General features: G+C 57.2%; 5 protein-coding genes across 5 annotated transcripts; 4 read left to right on the top strand and 1 right to left on the bottom strand.

Annotated features, from left to right (window-relative positions):
• Nucleotides 1–1,054: 1,054 nt before the first annotated feature.
• SLS55_007907 (uncharacterized protein) lies at nucleotides 1,055–2,497 on the top strand (the record flags this gene model as incomplete). The annotated part of the gene is made up of 3 exons (XM_066779322.1): nucleotides 1,055–1,479; nucleotides 1,536–1,623; nucleotides 1,682–2,497. 3 exons carry the CDS (start codon nucleotides 1,055–1,057, stop codon nucleotides 2,495–2,497), a joined length of 1,329 nt encoding a protein of 442 aa, XP_066630126.1.
• Nucleotides 2,498–3,438: 941 nt separating this feature from the next.
• Nucleotides 3,439–4,803, bottom strand: RPL4B (60S ribosomal protein uL4; the record flags this gene model as incomplete). The annotated part of the gene is made up of 4 exons (XM_066779321.1): nucleotides 3,439–4,201; nucleotides 4,259–4,409; nucleotides 4,542–4,636; nucleotides 4,694–4,803. The coding sequence occupies 4 exons, from the start codon at nucleotides 4,801–4,803 to the stop codon at nucleotides 3,439–3,441; spliced, it is 1,119 nt and encodes a 372-aa protein (XP_066630125.1).
• A 3,393-nt stretch (nucleotides 4,804–8,196) lies between these two features.
• Nucleotides 8,197–10,704, top strand: CPP1 (tyrosine/serine/threonine protein phosphatase; the record flags this gene model as incomplete). Its single annotated transcript, XM_066779320.1, has 1 exon — nucleotides 8,197–10,704. One exon carries the CDS (start codon nucleotides 8,197–8,199, stop codon nucleotides 10,702–10,704), a length of 2,508 nt encoding a protein of 835 aa, XP_066630124.1.
• Nucleotides 10,705–12,241: 1,537 nt separating this feature from the next.
• Nucleotides 12,242–14,353, top strand: SLS55_007904 (uncharacterized protein; the record flags this gene model as incomplete). Its single annotated transcript, XM_066779319.1, has 2 exons — nucleotides 12,242–12,247; nucleotides 12,602–14,353. 2 exons carry the CDS (start codon nucleotides 12,242–12,244, stop codon nucleotides 14,351–14,353), a joined length of 1,758 nt encoding a protein of 585 aa, XP_066630123.1.
• Nucleotides 14,354–14,680: 327 nt separating this feature from the next.
• SLS55_007903 (uncharacterized protein) lies at nucleotides 14,681–16,648 on the top strand (the record flags this gene model as incomplete). Its single annotated transcript, XM_066779318.1, has 2 exons — nucleotides 14,681–14,685; nucleotides 15,118–16,648. 2 exons carry the CDS (start codon nucleotides 14,681–14,683, stop codon nucleotides 16,646–16,648), a joined length of 1,536 nt encoding a protein of 511 aa, XP_066630122.1.
• Nucleotides 16,649–19,022: the final 2,374 nt, after the last annotated feature.

Here is a 19,022-nt window from a genome sequence, read left to right as displayed (position 1 = left end):
CCGCTCCAACGCCAAGCTCAACTGCTCAATGACCAAGTGACCATTATACAACTGCATTCTCTCTTCCAAAGCTTCCCCACGAACGAAAACACAAGGCTGCTGCGCAATGGGTCTTCTCGCAAACACCGAAGCGCAACCGCCGACGCCCGACAGCGCCAGTAAGGCTCAGGAACCAACCACAGGCAGCTCGGCACCCCGGGATGTCAACGAGCTGCCACCCGCCGCTCTGGAGCTCGCAGCAAAGCTCTTCGACCTGGCACGCGCCGGCGACACGTCCACGCTGCAAGCTTACCTCGACGCCGGCATCCCACCGAACTTGACCAATCATCAAGGAGACACGCTGCTAATGCTTGCGGCATACCATGGGCAGCCAGAGACGGTGCGCGCATTGCTAAGCAAGGGCGCTGACCCAAACATCATCAATGGCCGCGGCCAGAGCCCGCTGGCTGGCGCTGTCTTCAAGGGACACGAGCAGGTGGTCAGAGTGCTGGTAGAGGGCGGCGGGGACGCTGATGCAGGGACGCCGAATGCGAAGGACACTGCGGTGATGTTCAAAAGGCAGGGCCTCTTTGAGGTTTTGGGCGTGGAGCAAGGCAGAGAAGTGCCCGGCATGGTGCGGTCGATGACTGCGGGCGAAGGGACGTCGGGGGCGGGCTCTTGTCCGATATAGACGGGCTTTGTCATTTTCTAGATATTGGAGAACAGATTCTTGGGCCTATGTTTGCTTCACTTCATGACTCTTCAGTCAAAGCTGCTGTTCTCCTGATGCAAATCTTACCAAGCCAGACTTCGGCACGAAAATAAAAATCATGAAGTACGAACAAGTCAGAAGAATTAGGTTCCGGCAAGGAAACTATGATTCCGAAGTGGTGAATTGGGTGGAATGAGACGCGGCTCAGCCCTACCGGCAGTTTCCACTCCGGCGCGGTCGGGTGGCCTGCACTTTCCGGCGCGCGCGTCACCCAAAGTTCAACAGCTACCTCGCCGCCAACACCACCGTCGCCTCACCTTATCACCCCACAACTCTCCCTCGACGCGTCCTCCGCTGCCCGTCATGGCGTCGCCTCCATCCGGGTACAATCTCACGAAGAAGCGTCCTTCGATTAGTGGTCCGCTACCTCCCAATCCGAGCAAACGTCGCAAGCCTTCGACAGGCCCGTCCGGTCTGCGCCAGACGTCTTTCCCGCCCGAGGAGTCCGGGCGCGCTGAGTTTTCGCGCTCTCCCAGCGTCGACAGCACATATACTGCAAACACCAATACTACCAAGAAGAAAGGCAAGAAAGGCAAGGGTGGAGGAGATGACGACGTCAGAAGCACCACGGGAACCAGCGTCAGAGGAGGCAAGGCGGGTGCCGGCGACGGTGCAGACAAGGCAGACGAAGAAGAAGAGGCAGATCAGGAGGAGGGCGGTGAGGCGCTCGATGCTGTATTGGAAGGCCAAGGCGAGGCGGACGAGAAGCAAGAGAAAGAGCATCTGAGGTATATTCCTCTCAGCCAGCTTTTGGTGGAATCGTTGCGACTGAATACAGTCTTAGGATGCTTGTCGATCGGCTCGATCCCGATCAGTCAGACAGATATGCGAAATATCGCGCGGTCAAGTTGAAGAAGGAGACCGTCCGCAAGGTATGCTGACTGAAATCTTTCGAAGGTCGACATACTAACGAGCTTTTGTGCCCTGTAGATCACCAACCAGACGCTCTCCCAGTCCGTGCCGCAATCCGTCGTTACAACTATCAACTCGTACACCAAGGTCTTCATTGGGTCATTGATCGAGCGCGCCCGTACCGTGCAGCAAGAATGGCAAGCGGTAGCCGAGTATGCGCCTATAGACGACCCTCGTCTGCCTGCAAACCAGCAACCGCCGCCACAACAAGCCCCTCCAACACCTCAACAGCAGCCGCAAGCTCCGCCCCCGCCTTCGCCAGCTGCAGCTCAAACGCCGGGTGCCTACCACAACCCCTACGGTTACCAGCACCTTCACCCCTCCTACAATCCTAACCCGTACTCCAACATCCGTATCCCCCCCCCTCCCAGCGCAAGCACATCTCCTGCACCTCCCAGCGCCACGCATGCCCCATCCTCCCCGGCCGTCGCCTCGAGCGGCACCCCTAGTCCTGCGCCCGGCGCTACCCCCGCCCCCACCACCAACAACAGCGGTGCGGCGGGCAACGCCAACTCTGCGCAAGCAACCACGCCGAGCGCGTCACAAGATACCACGGTTCCGGCATCCAGCGGCGGCACCAACGCCACCAACAACACTGCGGACAGCAACGACGACAGTGACACCGAGACCGCCAAGCGCATTCCCGCCGACGCGCCGTTGAGCGAGCGCTTGGCCGAGCGCGACCGCGGCCCACTGACACCGGACCATCTGCGGGAGGCACTGCGGCGGTACAAGAAAGATCGCGAGGGTGGAGCCATGGGTTTCTTGGGTCTGAGCTTGGAGGGGAGGGAGAGGACGGCGGGCAGGATGGGTGGGAGGCGGTTGTTCAAGTGAGCGGGAAGGGGAAAATGTGCGTGTGAGTGACGGTTCAATGCATGATGGGCGTGTGGCGCTGAGGTTGTGAGTATATCTTCTGACTGGATGACGAAAATCGGTAATTATTCCTTCCAACTTGCCGCAGAAAGGAAGAGCCCTCAAAGGTTTGATTCTGGGGCTAAAGCACTTGCGGCATACGATACACACTAGATCATATAGTATAGCTAGTAGCTAGTCTGGTCTAGTTGCCTGACGCGACTCGATCACGACGGAGGGAAGAAAAGGGGATCGATATTAGTTGAAAATCAGCCAACTGCTCCTTCATTCGTGTATTGATTCCTCATCTGCTGAATTGCGGGACGTTGGAACAAGCATTATTGCGATATCCTAGCAAGCCTCAGCAACCTTAGCACTGTTGAGGGCCCTACCCACCCGCGCGGAGGACATTGGAGTCCAAGTGAACACGGCAACTCGAAAGTGCTGATTGCGCGAGCAGTCTAATCAATGATTTGCTGTTGTCTCTAGGATTCGCGACAAGTATGTTATCCGACACGAAAGTGAAGCTGCGTGATCAGACAGTCAGACCGAGATATTCAACGGATATTTATCCCAAAGCAGAAGCGCTCATGCTTATACGCTCAAGATCGAAGGACAGCCTTCCATGATAGCAATGATCCTAAGACGGTCCAGGCATTTGTGCAGAGGCTTCTGCTTTTGGTCTCTTGGCGTCCGAGGTGACCTAACGAATCAATCCCATGCAAACACTCAAGCTGGACATAACACAAGCACAAAAACTTTGAACATAACAGTGGATATCATAATTGAGCTGGTTAGTCATCCCATTTTGACTAAGCTTAATTTTTTCAGCTACCTGACGGGGCCATTCTGGACCCTTTAGACCAGACTGAGGAAAGGAAAAATTGCAACCGGACCACCACAGACACCGCGTGAATTCACCCTTAGTTGTCGTTAAGAGTGTTGATGAACTCGCCGGTAGGCTTGGCAGACTTCGGCTGCTCGATCTTCTCCTGGCCAAGCTTCTGGGCAGAGAACTGCTTGGCGTAGGGGTTGAGCCTGAGCAGGACCTGCTTGTTGACGAGCGGGTTCTTCTTCTGGACAACAGTGCGCTTGGTAATGGCAGCACCCTTAACAGGGCGGAGGACGGACTGGACCTCGGAAGAGTTGATGAGAGCAGCAATGTCGGCCTGCTTGACGACGGGGGCGGGCAGGAGGAAGTCCTTCTTGAGCGCAGAGGGCTCGGTGGTGGAGCCGTAGATCTTGTCGAGAGCCTGGAAGGCGGACGAGGTCCAGACAATGAAGCGGCCAAGGTGACCACCAGGGGCCAGCTGGAGAAGGTTGAGGGAGTAGACGGACGAGGTCTCAACACCGGGGATGTTGCGGAAAGCAGTGACGAGCTCCTTGCCATCGGACTCGGGGTCGTAGACGACAAGAGGACCACGGCGCTGGCGGTGGCGACGGCCACGGAGCTTACCCTTGCCGGAGCGGATCTTCTTGGAAGCCTTGACCTTGTCGACATCAGCACCGGCACCGACGGTCTTCAGGAGAGCGAGAGCAGCGGAAGTCTTGGAGATGGCGGCGTTGGCGAAAGCGGTCGAGGCAACGACGAGGGGAACCTCAGGGACGGTGGAAACGGAGTGACCACGGGCCAGCAGCAGAGCGGCGCTGGAAGAAGCAGCCAGGGCAGAAGCGGTAGCGAAACGCCTAAGATTGTCATTAGTTACGCATCCCCAAGCGACGCTTTTGCATGCAACAACTCACTTCTGGCCAAGGTTGATCTTCTGGTGCCACTTCCTCCAGACCTTGGTGGGAGCGAACATGCGACCAGAGCGGCACTGGTTACCGAAGGCAGCCTGACCAGCACGGTGGGTACCACCACCGGAGACACGGGGAATACGGGCGACGGCACGGCCTGTGTAGTTTCTCCCATCAGTCTTGACTCTTTAGATGACCCCAAACCCTGCGTTTCGAGAGCGCGCATTGTTCAATTCGCGATTTTCGAGATTTTCCGGATTTCGAGGAATTTGCATCAAGGTGTACTAACCGGTACCCCAGGACTCAGCGGAGGTCTGGTGGCCAGCCTTCTCGCTCACGGCGTACGGCTGCCTCTTGTTCTTGGCCATGCCGGTGTGGACGATCCTGCGCTGGGTCAGCCATGCTGGTGTCCGATGTCGAAAACATTGCGCTGCGGCTTACTGGACGACATCCGGGCGGATGGGGGCCTTGAACACCTCCGGGAGAGGGTGCGTCTGCTCGCTGGCCTTGCCATCGGCAGAGATAATGGTGACAACAGGCCGGCTCGTCATTTTGGCTGTGCTGGTGGTGGTTAGTCCGTCGTGGTTGGAGGTCGAAAAATTACCGCGGTGGACGTCAACTGCAGAGTCGTGGTGCGGCTTCGCTTAGGCCGCTGGTTCCGGGCTAGCGTGCCAAGCCCGTATGCTGCGTCGAGTGCCTCCATCATGCAAGAGGCTCGTCTCACTACTCTGCTACGCTCTCCCCTCCCCAGGCCCCGTTCGAGGCACGCGACTCGCGGTAACGCCTTTGGTTTCTCTTGGCGTCATCCGGCGACCGTAATCGTCCCCAGTGTCAATTTGTTTTGCTTCGTGGCCCCGTCATTCCTCCAACGCTACGCGTCGGCCGATGCTGCGCCTTTCCCAGGTCTCACTTGGCCCGGCCCACGCTGACAGCCTACACGATCGCACGATGGTGAGATCGCATTTCCTCCACTACTGCATTCCCGAATAGCTTCGGAGATTCTCGTTGCAGAGATGAGGAGCACCGAACCTCCGGCACCCGGACTGCTCCCGTGCGGCACGCAGGAAAGCCCGTAGCTCACGAGGGTCGCCAGATGCCACTTTGCAAATGATGCATAGCTGCTGCATGCAGTTCCATTTGCCCTGGCCGTGACTGTCGACTTGGCGGCCTACGGGCGTCTTCCGCGCAAATTATCTGAACAGTAAATTGGACGCACGAGTCTGTTCCTCTGGCCACGACCAAAACAGGCACATAGCCATGCCTTTGCACAGCCAAATCATGTAACCTTGCCCACTACCGCGCGGGATGACCCGGTAAGCGAAATGGCTGCGGTGCGCAGGTAATTGTACAGTGAAAGAGTCCAGACACTGCGCGCCGCCTGCCTCCTTTCACGTGGCTCGTTGTGGCAGACGCTCCTGCCTGCGGCGAGGGCTGAGCGTGCTCTGGACGCAGCCGTCCGGCTCGCCTCACTGAGCATCTCGCTACGCAATGCGCGACGTTACAGATGATCGCTTTCTGCTTCCGGGAAGTACTAATGGTCGACATATGATGACTTAACCCGGCGTGGCGGGCACAGTACACACAGGCTGACACTCTTCCGGCCAAGGCTGTACTCGATCTGTCTCAGCAGTGCCTTGGTGAGATGCGGCTCCTGACAGAGTAGTGCGCGATCGAATCCCACAAGCATTTAGACTCGCAGGCGGCGCGGACAGATAGCGATCTGCACGCAGAGCTACTACGTAGCAAGGAGGCGCGTCGTCCGGACCGGCGTCGTTTATCGGGCTCGAGAATTGAAACGCCCTACTCGCAGGATGGTGCCGAAGAGGCAACCAACGTCCGCCGCGGCCGGCACATGAAGGCCTCGCACCCCGGTCGCCGCATGCGCCAGCCCTCGGCTGCGAGATGAGGCTCCTGGCCGTCTCGTGGCTGGGTCGAGTTTTTGTCCGTTTCAGGTGGGCGATCCTGCGCGCCTTTGTGAGTGGGCCGCCAGCCGCGGGCGCCGCCAGCGAGCGAGCGCTGCACGAGAGGCGCCGCAGGGGGAGCTGGCGCTGGCGAGTCGGCGCCGGGGGCGGCGATTCGAGGGCAGCTCGCCGCTCGGGGAGCGCAGCGCGACGCCGGGCGCAGTCGTGTCTCGACGCAGCGCCCGTCTCCACGGCGCTGCAGCGCTCTGCATGCCTGGGGGCGTGATTCGCCGCTTTTGCGCGGTCGCACGGGCCGCCCCAAAAATAGCCCTTGCGCAGGCCGTAGGCGCCCACTCACATTGGAACTCGGGGCGCTGGGTCAGGAAACCCATTCGCGCCGCCTTCTCTGCTGCTTCCATCAACCCATTCCCACCGCGCGCCCGCCCCCCCTCACCACCCTGACCTTCTGTCCTGGATGCCGAGCACTGCAGCGCCCGCTGTCAGCACCCCGTGCAGGCCTTGCCGCCGCTGAAATCTCCCCTTTTCCTCGCGCCCGACCGAGAGCCCGCCGCCGTCTCTGCGAGACTCTGCTTAACTCCGCCGTGAGCGGCTCCTCGACAAAGCCCACCCCAGCGCCGCCGCACCTGTTCATACTGCACCCTTCCTTTTGCGCACCGCGTCCTGCGCACCGGCGCCTCCGTTGAGCCAGTCATTCCTTTAAGCGCTTACTCGAGATCCGGCATCTCGTTTCAAGCTACCCGCCCACAGAGCCACCGCCAACAATCCAGTATGTATACCCACACGCCTGCGCCCGCCGACACCCCGTCGCTCTTCTGGCCAACTCCACCTGCTGCCCTCGGCGTTTCACGCTCGCTGCGCTGAGCCCCACAGCATGTTGGCCGCGGGCCTGCCGACGCCGCCAACACAAGCATTGTTTGCACCGCTTGCGCAGCAGCATCTTGGGGCCCTCCGCCCATGCTGTCTCTCTCTCTCTCTCTTTGATAGCTCCTTTCATACCACTCTTTCCTGTCGCGTGTGCCTACCGGACGCTGTGGCGGCCGTTGCTTTGATCAAGTGCGCTGACAGCACGTTTCTCGAAAGGTCCTTTAGCCCAGAAATAACGTCTAATCTCCCAGCTCCCAAGAGCATCGAACCACGATCCGCCCTCTGTCTGCACCATAGCATTTTGCGTGCCGCGCGTGTCATCCCAAAGAGCAGGACGGACAACGTGGTACGGCTAATTTAAGCGCATACCCGGCCGGGTACGTTTCAGGCATGCCCGTTCAGACATCATCACGATCCCATGCTGCCCATTTGCCGTCTTTCATGTCCGTTTTTGGAGAAGAATCAAAGACTACTAGAGGGATGCCAGACTACCAGGAGCGCAACGCGCCCGTCGCGCACACCCACTTCCTAAAGCGGCCTGCGACGAGCAGCGCCGTGCTTTACAACCCAAATACCGCCTTTACCGGGTTTCATCAACATCGGGGAAGTACGTCCACTTCTGCTTCGGAATCAACAGATTCGTCTCCAACAACGACTATCTCCACTATGGATGGATCTTCGCTTACCGAACCTTCGCCGGGTCCTTCACCAGCCTCTCCTGCGGCAAAGGCGTCTGCTTCGTCGTTTTCTCCAGATTTCCGTTCAAGAAATGCCTCAACCGACAAGAGCAAAGGCGAGTTTTTCGAACTTCAGCGACCAACGACACCGGCAAAAAAGCCTCGCAATCTGAAGAACCTGGCCGTCAATACCTCATCTACACTCAGCCTTGGACGTGCCGCGAATACGGCTGCGCTTCCTGTGCAGAACCCACCTGCTTCATCTTCTGCCCCGCCGTCGCCTTCCTTCGTCAAGCCCCCGACTCCTCCGCGGCGAAAACCCAGCAATCTGGCCCTGACCTTGCAAACCAATGCGAAGGGCCCGCTCCCCACGCTTTCGATCCCGCCGACGCCCTCTATCAAGAGGCCCAATACATTACGACACTTCCAGTCCTCTCCGTCACTTCCGTTATGTTCGCCTGCAGTCCCCCCTGCGGGTGGCATGGAATTGCCTCCGCCAGCACGGTCGAAACCGCAGCCTCATGGATTTGCCGAGATCCCAGTGGAGGAGGACGAGGAAGAGCAGGAACCGAACTTTGATGTCCCTCAGTCACGCGAAGAGAAACCGGAGGCGTATCCTAATGGTCCAATTTGCATCTACGAATCAGGCGTGGACCTTTATTACGAGCCAACTGCGGAGATTGCTGCTCGGTACGATGTCGTTCTCAACGTGGCGAGCGAAGTCGTCAACCCATTCAAAAAGGCCGCGCAGGAAACGAAAAGGGATGCGAAGGCTGTTTCAAAAGAAACCCCGACGTCGCCAAGCACTTCGGAGCTGACGCAACCCTCCGACCGCACTTCAGCCGATGGACAAGCAGCCACTGAGAACTCGGCGCAGGCACAGGGAAGTTCCCCGACAACTCCAAAAGCCACTTCATCGTTTGGAGATGAGGTGGAGAAGCCACCCGCGCCAAGTACGTCACGCTCGAAACCGGAGTACATCCACATCCCCTGGGAGCACAATACCGACATTGTACCCGACCTATATACACTGGTCAGAGTCATCGACGACCGCGTTCAGCAGGGCAAGCGCGTCTTGGTCCACTGTCAATGCGGTGTCAGTCGCTCAGCCAGCTTGATCGTGGCGTATGGCCTGTACAAAAATCCTGGCATCAGTGTTCAAGAAGCTTATGACGCCGTCAAGAAGCGAAGCAAGTGGATTGGACCCAACATGAACTTGATCATGCAACTTCAAGAGTTCAGGAATGGGTTGCTTCGTGCCAATGGGCACAGCCAAGGTTACAAGGCTGGTATTCCCAGGAGGCTGTCGCCGAACCCTATGGGCCCCAGGGGCAAAGATCAATCTGGGTTCGACGCAAATTCGTCTGGTTCCCGGACTCCTGCCACGGCACCTTTACCACCGGACTACGGCCCCGACCCTGTGCCGCAACGAGCAAGTACGGGCAATATGGTACCCGTTTCGCCAGGCCCCACTTCTGCACCATCCGGTCTGAACTGGGGCACACCCGGTTTCCGTCGTACTTGGGATGCAGCGCACGTTCCTCTCGGTTCTCCCGTTGAGCAACCTTTTGTCGATCCTATGGGTCACGTCATTCCTGTGGTCACCATTCAGCACCCAGCTCGCTCGACTCCCGAACCGGAACGGGAGGAAAGGTTTATAAAAGAGAAGGGCAGATCCGATAGCGATGCTACTTTGCGCCAGGTTCCGAATTTCTCACGCCAGTTGCCGATCAGACAGCAACAAGACGACGATCATGATGACACCAACACGACCATCATTCAGACCACTAATGTAATGGAAAGCAACGCGGCGGCTGGACATCAACAACAAGCTTTGGACAGGTTGACTTCCATTGCACCGGCAATCAATGCAGCGGCCCCACCGTTGAGCCCGAGCCCGTTCAAGTCAAGCCTACAGGAGCGGCGCCAGAACAAGATCAAGTCTTTGGCAGAACCCTCTGCTGCATCCAAGAATCTTGAGCCTCGAGCCAACTCTTCCCTTCTGAAACCCCTTCAAATGGATGACACATTACCCTTGGCCTCTCCACTTAAAGCTAATTTCTCCTTCGACAATCCTCCAAGGCAGGTGCGGCCGAATGACTCTGTCATTTCGATGTATGATCGCCACAACGAAAGCCGATCCTTGCCACAGGGCGAGAAGACGAACGGACCTACTGAGCCTTCCGGGTCTCCCATCTCTGAAGAATTCCACATGGCTCCGGTTGTGACAAAAGATGAAAGCGACGAGGACTTTGGCCTCCTCTCGCCAACAAGGTTCGAATTTCCAAAGAATCCGTTCGATGGACTTGAGCCTGAAACTCAAAATCAGGCAACCAGCAGCAAACCCGGAGTCTCACCCGGACTTCCGCCTCGCATGCACGCAATTCTTCCACCGGTTACGGAAGTCGATACTCCCGAGCAATCACCCTTCCAAGGATTCGGCTTCTTAGGCTCTCAGCCTTCGCCGCGACCAGCGACACCGCCACAGGTCTCGAAGACTACTCAACCCCCGTCCGAAGAACCGAGCCCGATGGCAGGCATTCGCCGCGCGCGTACAGACGGCCCCGAGCCGACTATGTGGAACCCTCACGAGAACGACAGTCACCTATCCACGTCAGAACCGAGGCTTCGACCGAAGTACTCGAATCCAGACTTGCAATCGCAGCGCCGGCTTCGCGCCCTTCAAACCGAGATGGAGTCACGCTTGCCCAACCACGACAGCTCGCATACATCGAATGAAGCTGCAACACTGTTGTCGCCGAGAGCACATGAATTCACCCAGAATCCTTTCCACTTCACACTTGAAGAAGCATTCGGCTCCCCACCGCCGGTTCAGAACAATCGAGTGCCCGATCCCACCCAAGAGGATGTGAGTCAAAACTGGGAAGTCCCAAGATGCAGTACGCCACACACCATGGACATTGATCCACGGAGCCCGCCGCAATCGGGTGTAAGCCCTATCACAAGGAACATCTGGGACGTCCTATGATCTTCCTTCAGAGCTTATATGGGCACACTCTGCTGCCTCAGCACGTCGGCCCTATAGCTCTCAAAAATGCCTTGTAGCACCCAGACAGTTTTCTTCGGAGTCCGTACACCGGTCTGGCTCACGCTCTGACGGCATTTACTGTCTTCTGCCAAGGGTGACACAGGCCGCGTTTCGGATTACTGGGCTACGCCACTGCGCTGATCAAAGCCTCCTTTGTTCTTTGAATGAAGGGTCCGATGCCCCGGCGCCACCAACCGGACGGGCCACCACAGTCGGGGGCCTATGCGTCGACTTTTACTGCGAGTTGCGTAAACAAGTCTCCAAGCAAGGGTGCAGATACTTGCATTAAGGACGATCATAATTACTTCCCTCTGATCCGTTTTCCTCTGCTTGCTTTTTCCCTTCATCATTTTCTTTTCTCCAAACGGCCCTCGGTGCCAGCCTTCGCTACTCTATTCTCTGGTTATGTTCCCTATGTCCGAGATTTTCAGCTCTCGTCCTCTCCGGGTTGTTGCGTCCACCTCTTGAATGCACGCCTCTTGTTGGGCTCCCCAGAGCGACAGCGTTGGCGTTTCAAAAAGGAAAGGTTTTCTGTTCCTTTCCTTGGGACTTTTCTTGTTTCACATCTCGTCCGGCACGAAGAATGCCATTGCCCGCCAAACCTACAAACGTAGTGTCTACATTCGCTTACCCCATCCTTATTACAACATGCTTTCCCCTCCTGCTTAGCTCTTTGTGCTCGTTTTCCCTTTTTTCCCTTTTTTTTTGGCTTCGTTTTCCTTTTCCTGATGGTCATGACGAATAAATAAACCTGGCGCGATTTTGGGTACGTGTATATTGGAGCGTGTCGAGACGCCCGATATCTACTGTTTGGTATTACTGTGGGAAACAAACAGATGCTGTTGATGGAGGGGATTCAAGGGAGATACCAGGTGGGATGGAACGGACAGCGGGGAGTTGGGATGTTACCCCCACTCTCCCGCCAAATTTTGGGTCCTGAGTTTTTCTTTGCACATAGGAGCCAATCAATGAATTGGACAGTACTCATGAGCCACGCTCGAAGTGATGGAACAACATTGCGCGGGTATGGAGGAAGACTGTGAAACGCGAGGACCGGGGTGAAACGGCGCCTGTCCTGGATGGAGGCACAAACAGTGCATCAATGTTTGTTCCTCCTGCTAATGGACAAGCGTGGAAACAGGTGGCCGCACGGCAGGCTGCAACAGAATTGAGCCCATCAGCATGTGTCTTGCACCATAATAATTACGTGGGCAGTTGACGTAGATGTGAGAGCTGAATGCAGACAAATTCGCCCAGATATCGGATCCAGCTGCCCACATGGGAAGAATGTAATGTCCACAGCGGGGAATCAGGGTCCAAATCATCGCCGTGATTGGAAGAGGGAGAGGGTGTCTCATTTGCAAGGCCCCTTGTTCCACAAAGGGGATGACGTGCATTGGGGTCACGGCATCCGCCAGGTACAGCAGGGTGCGGGCGATCGATTAGTTTCAACAAAGGGCCGGATGATGATTTGCGAATGGTGGTAGGGCTGAGAGGGTCACGTGGGTGTGCGCTTGGTTCGCGGCGGGCGGCTTGTTTACAAGCCTAGGCGCCGACCGCGCGACACGGGCCCAAACCATCGTGCAAGCTTCCGGCGCCGCACCCCGGTCTCCATCTCTCCACCATCTCCATCTGCCCGTCCGCCCACTGCGACATCCCGCCGCTGACATCCACTGCGCTTTTCGCTACACGCGTCGTCTGCAATCCTCGTCGCGGACGGCGACCTTCGCAATGGTTCACACACGTCGCCAGTCCTCGAGGCTGCGAAGCACCCCGCAGGTACGCGAACTCTCCAGCCAGCGCCAACGTCTCCTCGAACAAGAACTGACTTCACTAGCGCTGTGGAAACACTAGCGTTGCAGAGGACGTCGCCTCGCCCGCTGTTGTTGCGACGCCCAAGATGCCTTCGCTCGAGAAAGTCGACGAGCAGCTCGAGACCACGAGCCCCAAGCAAGCCGCTACTCCCACAACCTCGTCTGATCGTACAGCGTCGAACGTTCCCAAGATCGCTGTCCACACGCCGACCAGCAAGACGCAGATTCAGCCCAGCGGCATTGAGATGCATCCGGCCCACCACCATCATAGCACTGCTAAGCCTTTGGACGAGGCGCGGTGGCTCGGTTTTCTCGATATGGGCGCAGCCACGGAGCCTGTCAAGAAGGGCACCAGCAAGATCCCCATCACACAGGCGACCCCCACGAAGCCGCAGCAGACGATGGCCACTACAAACTTCTCCACGCCCGAGTTCAAGTTCCGTTTCAGGCGCCCGTCGCTCGATCTTAGTCCTGAGGCGAAGAAATTGATGGAAGAGAGTAGGAAGGAGGCGGAGAAGATTCGGGCTCAGATGTCGGCCAACCCAGAGAAATACGGGATTGAAAAGAACGAGGATATTGCCCGCAGGATGGCAACGCCAACGAGCAAGACCAGTCGCTTCAGCGCTGCTCACATGGCTGAGTTCAAGAAAATGGACTCTATTGCTAACCATCCATCGGCCTTGCGCGCCAACCGCGAGCGCCTTGAACCTACCGCCACCGCACTCAAGCGCTCGCCATCTAAGGCCGAGCTGGACAAGCAGGAGAGGACGAACGGTAGGACGCCGCGCACGAAATCTGCTGTAGACCTTCGTAAGGCAGACAGTGACGGCAACACCAGTCCAGCCAAGCGACTCAAGCGCAACAAGGAAGATGACGCGTCTGCAACTCGCGAGAATGGCGAGGGCCCGAAGCCAGTGGCGCAGAAGAGTGCCACTCGCTCTTTGACCCATCTCACCACTCCCACTAAGGCCTCTCTCGCTCGTTCACAGAGCGTAAAGACGCTGAAGAAGACGTCGTACATCCCTACATTGGCTCGATCCCCATCTGCACAGGCCCTCAAGACTCCCTCGAAGCCGCCGGCATCCTTGATGGATAATCTTCGCAAAGCTAGCCAGACCGTCTCACGCCTGCCTTCTATGAAATCGATTCTCCGCAGTCCCGTTCGCCATTACTCCCAGGATCCGGCCCAGATCGCTGCCGGAACGCACATGACGTCTCCGCCGCATCTGAACACGACTCTGCCAGATGTTCCGGCGACTGCACCCGTTCAAAAGCACGTTGTCTTCAGTGAAAGCACGCTTGCGAAGACGGGGGCCGCCAACGATGTTCCGGCGCCAGCAGAGGTCCCACAAGACGCATCTTCCGAGGTCAAGTACCCGGAGCTGCCAGCTTCTTCTCCAGCTCGCCGTGGCACTATGGGCGCAGGTGATTTCACCTTCCGCTCTGACAAGACCATCAAGTTCAGCTCCGGAATCAAGGGGCCTACGATTCGGCATGTCCGAAGCAGCGATGCTTCGTCCGCTCTGCCCGACCCCTTCACATCTTCTGCTAAGAAACGGAAGGTGGACGTACCGAGCGCGATCGCAGAGAGCGAGAAGGAAAACGAGGAAGAGCGGGATGGAGGCCGCCCAGCCAAGCGGGCCAAGACGTCGGCCAAGGCCACCCCGAAGAAAGCTGAGGCTAGCAACAAGACGCCGCGGCGTAGAGAAGCCGGCCGAGGAGCCCTCAGCCAGGCGAGGCTGAACCTCCTGGCTCAACCCAAGCGTAGAGCGTAGGTACGTACGGTACAAGATCGATCCGCGAAGAATTGCAACGGAAAGGGCGATCAGTTGAAGCACAACATATCTGTGAACAGCAGCATCCGGATAAGAGGCCCAACTACCAATACCAAGCGACCGAGACACCCATGGGCAGGCGTACAGGACTTGGTTCATTTGATACGAGTAACGACACAGCATTTTCGGCAGTTTGTTTGATTTCTGTGGCTTGTTGATGAACGGGGAGGGACAAAACATAGGGCCTTTGCCGGCGACATGTTCGGCAAGGGCGACAGTCCGTTTGGAGATTGTGGCACTGGGCATGGGCTGATGTGGCCGGCTGGGATGCTGTTGGGCATAATGCTCCAGGGAACCCTGTTGAGGATCCGCTCGCTTGACGACAGCATTGCCGCGTTGGCGCCGGCGCATGCGGGGCCTTATTTCGTCATGGACTGTTTTCCTTATTCTCTTTTTTCTTTTTCTCTGGCTAATCACGGACTGGGTCTGGTGCATCGGACGGAAGCGGGCGCTGCTGGGGTCTTTCATTTCCTTCATGGGAGGGCGCACCTCTCTTAATCTGCTCGGGTCTCGTGGGTTGTGGATAGCAAAATAGAAATCTTGGGTAACGTGCAGCCGGAAGGCAAGGTGTCCGATTCCTGCAGTGGTGGGACTAAGCAGGGCTGAGCAGGGCTTGTTCGGCAAAGCGTCGATCCCCAAAAAGTGGGCGTAAGAAAGCCTCACCTTGTCCTTGCTGCCAGCCTATCACCACCCACCGTAACCAGCCGTCATCCCAACTGTGGCCGCCATTCTTCCGCCATCGTCGTCTCTGAATCGCGTTATTGCCGCCTCTCGCCTACATCACCCACACCCTTTCCCCCCGCCGTCCTCGATACCGTCGCAACCGTGGCGTCGCAACTGCTGTCCCGCGTAACCCAGGCCATCCAACAGCGCGATCCTGCTGCCCCCAAGCCCCGTGTCCTGGACAACGCCCACCAGTCCATAGCCAACCTGCAGCGAGCCTTCCACGACTTCGTCCGTACCTACAACCTGCCGCTCTCGAGGCTGCTGCACGACGACCCCGTCCCCTCGCCGCCCGTGAGCCCGCTCGACTACCTCGCTGCCGTCGCCCGCCGATACACAGACGACCCCACGTCGCTAGCTGTGCTGCTTGCGACCCTCCTTGCGGGCATACTAATTGGCCTGTTTGGCTTGAAGAGAATGTCGTGGAGTTCACGCTTCGGCTCGTGGGGAGGCCGCTTCAGTCCCTTCGGCCGCGGCGACACCGCCAGCACCACCGTGTCCGATGCCGACTTCAGCTACATCACCAGCGAGGACCTGGCCGCGAGCCAGAAGAACCTAGGCGCCGCCCATACGCCAGACGGCGGCAGCAACAACCACACCGCCTCTCCTCCCGCGCCCTCGGGCCGCAGCAACGCCAACGGCGAAACGGACATCTTGGTGCTGAAGCACAAGCGCGTCAGCTACCCCGTGCACTTCGCCCGCGGTGCCATCGATGCGGGCGAACTAAGCGTGCGGTCCATCCGCGACGCGGCTGCGCGCAAGATGGACGTTGACGACGCGCGCCGCATCAAGCTGTTCTTCAAGGGTCGCCAGCTGAAGGACGACCAGCAGGCGCGCGCCGTGGGCCTGCGCTCCGACTACGAGAGCGAGATTATGTGCGTCGTCGGCGAGGGGGTGCCTTCCGGTTCCTCATCCCGGAACGAGGGTGCGTACGCGCAGCGTGGGGATGACATGAACGGCGGCGAGTCCGGCAGCGAGAGCAGCGACAACGGCGGCGAGTCGACGCCTGGCGGCGGGTCGCGGTCGAAGAAGGGCAAGAACAAGCGCCGTCGCGGCGGGAAGAAGCACAGCAGCAAGAAGGGCGGCCGCAGCGAGAGCGCCACCCCGGAGCCGGGCATCGCCTACGTCGGCGGCGCCTCGAAGCCCGAGTTCCTGGGCGTGCCGACGACGTCGGCCGTGCCGCCGCGTCCGTCCAGCTCGTCGTCAAACAACCGTCCCGCGCCGCCGCAGAAGCTCCCGCAGACACCCATGGACAAGCTTCAGGAGCTATCCAGCAAGTTCCACACCACGCTCGTGCCCATGTGCGTGCAGTTCATGACCAACCCGCCGCAGGAGACCGCCAAGCTCGAGTTCGAGCACAAGCGCTTGACGGAAACGGTCCTCGCGCAGGTGCTGCTGAAGCTGGATGCCATTGAGACAGGCGGCGATGATAGCATAAGAGCCAAGCGCAAGGAGCTGGTCAAGGAATGCAACAATATGCTTACGAGACTGGATGAAGTTCTGAGGCATTAGACGGCAGGCGCCTCTGCTTCTCTGCCATTAGCAGGGCCATGTCGTCACTCTAGATGACTGCCGGTGCTTTTCTATCTTTTTGGTCATGGGTGGTGGGAATCATTGAGGGTTGGGATGGGTGCTTGATCGAAAATTCCGGGATACCATAACCACAGCACGGTCAGGCCATCTTCTTTTCGGGTTAGGCGGGTGCGATTTAACACGAGATCCGGACACTCATGTACATGATACGAGCATGGCAATGACTGGGAAAGGAACGGATGGTGGGCGAAAGTGGATATGAGGAATGAGGTCTTTTTTCCCCGCTCGCTTGGGGTTGGCATGATACCAGGCAGCAATAACTGGCGTCTCTTCCATGCTTGAGCGGCTTTATTTCTTTTTTCTATTTCTTGCTGTGTTTCGTTCCTCCACCTCGTTTCTGATTGTCTGATGCCCCCCCTTCTCGCCTCTCTTCCTTCTCTGGCTGTTGTGCATCTGCAAGCGTTCAAGCGAAGAAGGAAGGCGTTCAGACCGAGAGTCACAACGTGCCCTATCACCTCCGGTTCTCCATCTTGACGCTTTCCACTTGGTTGTCGGTCCATTGTCCTTTAGATAGAGCATGTTCCTTCGGTCTCGGAAAGCGGCACATGGCGATGGTATGAGTTCATATACATATTGGGTTCTCTCCCCTTTCTGTTTTAGCTTTCCCGCAAAGTTGATCGCATTGGGCGAACATGTCACTGTTTTCCTTCGTCCTTGCTGATGGTTTCTCTTATTAATGCATAGCATGCGGGTAAATGGTCTAATCTTTTCAGTGCACATGCTGAGTGTATCCGATGATTGTGATGTCATGTAGCAAGACCAATGGGAGAAATATGCGGTATCTGCTTCTTCATGTTCCCACAATGTCGATGTGTTAATTCCTTATTAGGGATGCTTCGAAGGCATTCAAGAAGGAACGCAGTTGTGCTTTTTCATACATGACAATGCCAGCAACCAGGGGATTTAATGCTTCGCGCATCTGCAATGGCATGTTTGGCTGAACAACCTTCTGGTCCAAGTTGAGACATGCTCCGCGCTCAGCAATTCCGCCGTAGGTACTCATGAACTTGACATGTGTTGCTTATGGGGAAACTACGGTACCGGAGTGAGACTGCCTCTCTACGTAGCAGAAACTTGAACAAGCAAGACAGGCGTCAAGCTCAATAAGGTCCGACTCCGCACTGTTACATGTGCGTGCTAAGGTTTCATCTATTGTCTGCAAATAGGAGGCTCGACGGTGCAAGCACAGCGGGTTGCAAAGGATTGGACCAGCCCACATCTGTCTTGTATAGAGATTGCACCAGCCGACGCGGGCAGTTGAATCCATCATCTAGACGCAATTACCAACATTCGGGATTCGCATATACATCCGAGCATTGAGTTCAACCACCCACGTAGGGAGAATGTAGCATCTCCGGCGTGGCTTAAAGGGCTTAGATAGTCTGTACTCTGCTGCACCGGACCTCCGCAACAGGCCCGGAGTGCTCGTCATGGCTGCTGAGGGGGAATACTAGAGAGGAGTAAATCAATTTGAAGGGTTGCTTTCATGCCATTACTACTTCACATCTTTCTATACTCGTTGCCCTGTCGTTTTTATGACGTGCCGGGTTTTATGCCTAATTGATGGCTGTTTGCCTATCATTCTCCACCACCAAGAAGACAAGCCGAACGTTCCGTCGTATAACACGTATTTAGTGTAGTATAGTCGCTTCTTGGTATCTGTGGAGCCAAGCGCTGGTGGATAACGCTCAAGTGTGCGGAGGATGGATGCGGCCGGTTCGCGTTTCGTCGTGTGAGCTGTCCAAGCGTGCCATCAGTACTAGTGTCGCCGTAGTCGTTGAGTAGGCTCATGACATACCTCATATGATGCTATGAAATGGAGAACTGGTCTCAGACTTGTGATTCCCTCACTGGTAGCATGCTCAGGTCATTCCAGCATGATATCACACGGAAGCGCGGTGTTGCATGCACTCGTCCAGCCGTCTCAACTTTCAAGGGCAGTCCAGGCAGCAGTAACGGCATACCGCACGCTAAATCCTTTCTGGCTGTGTCGGCAGCCAACTTTGTTACTCACGTTTAGCATTTACGGTTTCGGGTTTAGCGTTTGCTCAAACTGTGCCATGTTCCGGCGATCCGTGCCGGTTTCCCGTGATGGGGAACGGAGCCGTCAGCACATAGCACTGAGCTATTCTGCTTGGAAGACTGTTGTTGAGTCCGTAGTCCATTGCTAGGGGGACAGCTCTTTTGGCGTTCGAATTTACAGCATTCCAAAGACATTAGTAACGACGGTCAATGCCTGCTGATCATGCGGGAGGCTTGTTGGTTCAGCTCCTGGCGTGAGACGCCGTGGCGC

This window comes from Diplodia seriata (genome assembly GCF_021436955.1).
Source record: "Diplodia seriata strain FDS-637 chromosome Unknown scaffold_8, whole genome shotgun sequence".
NCBI lineage: Eukaryota > Fungi > Ascomycota > Dothideomycetes > Botryosphaeriales > Botryosphaeriaceae > Diplodia > Diplodia seriata.
This window is presented reverse-complemented; position numbering and strand designations above follow the sequence as displayed.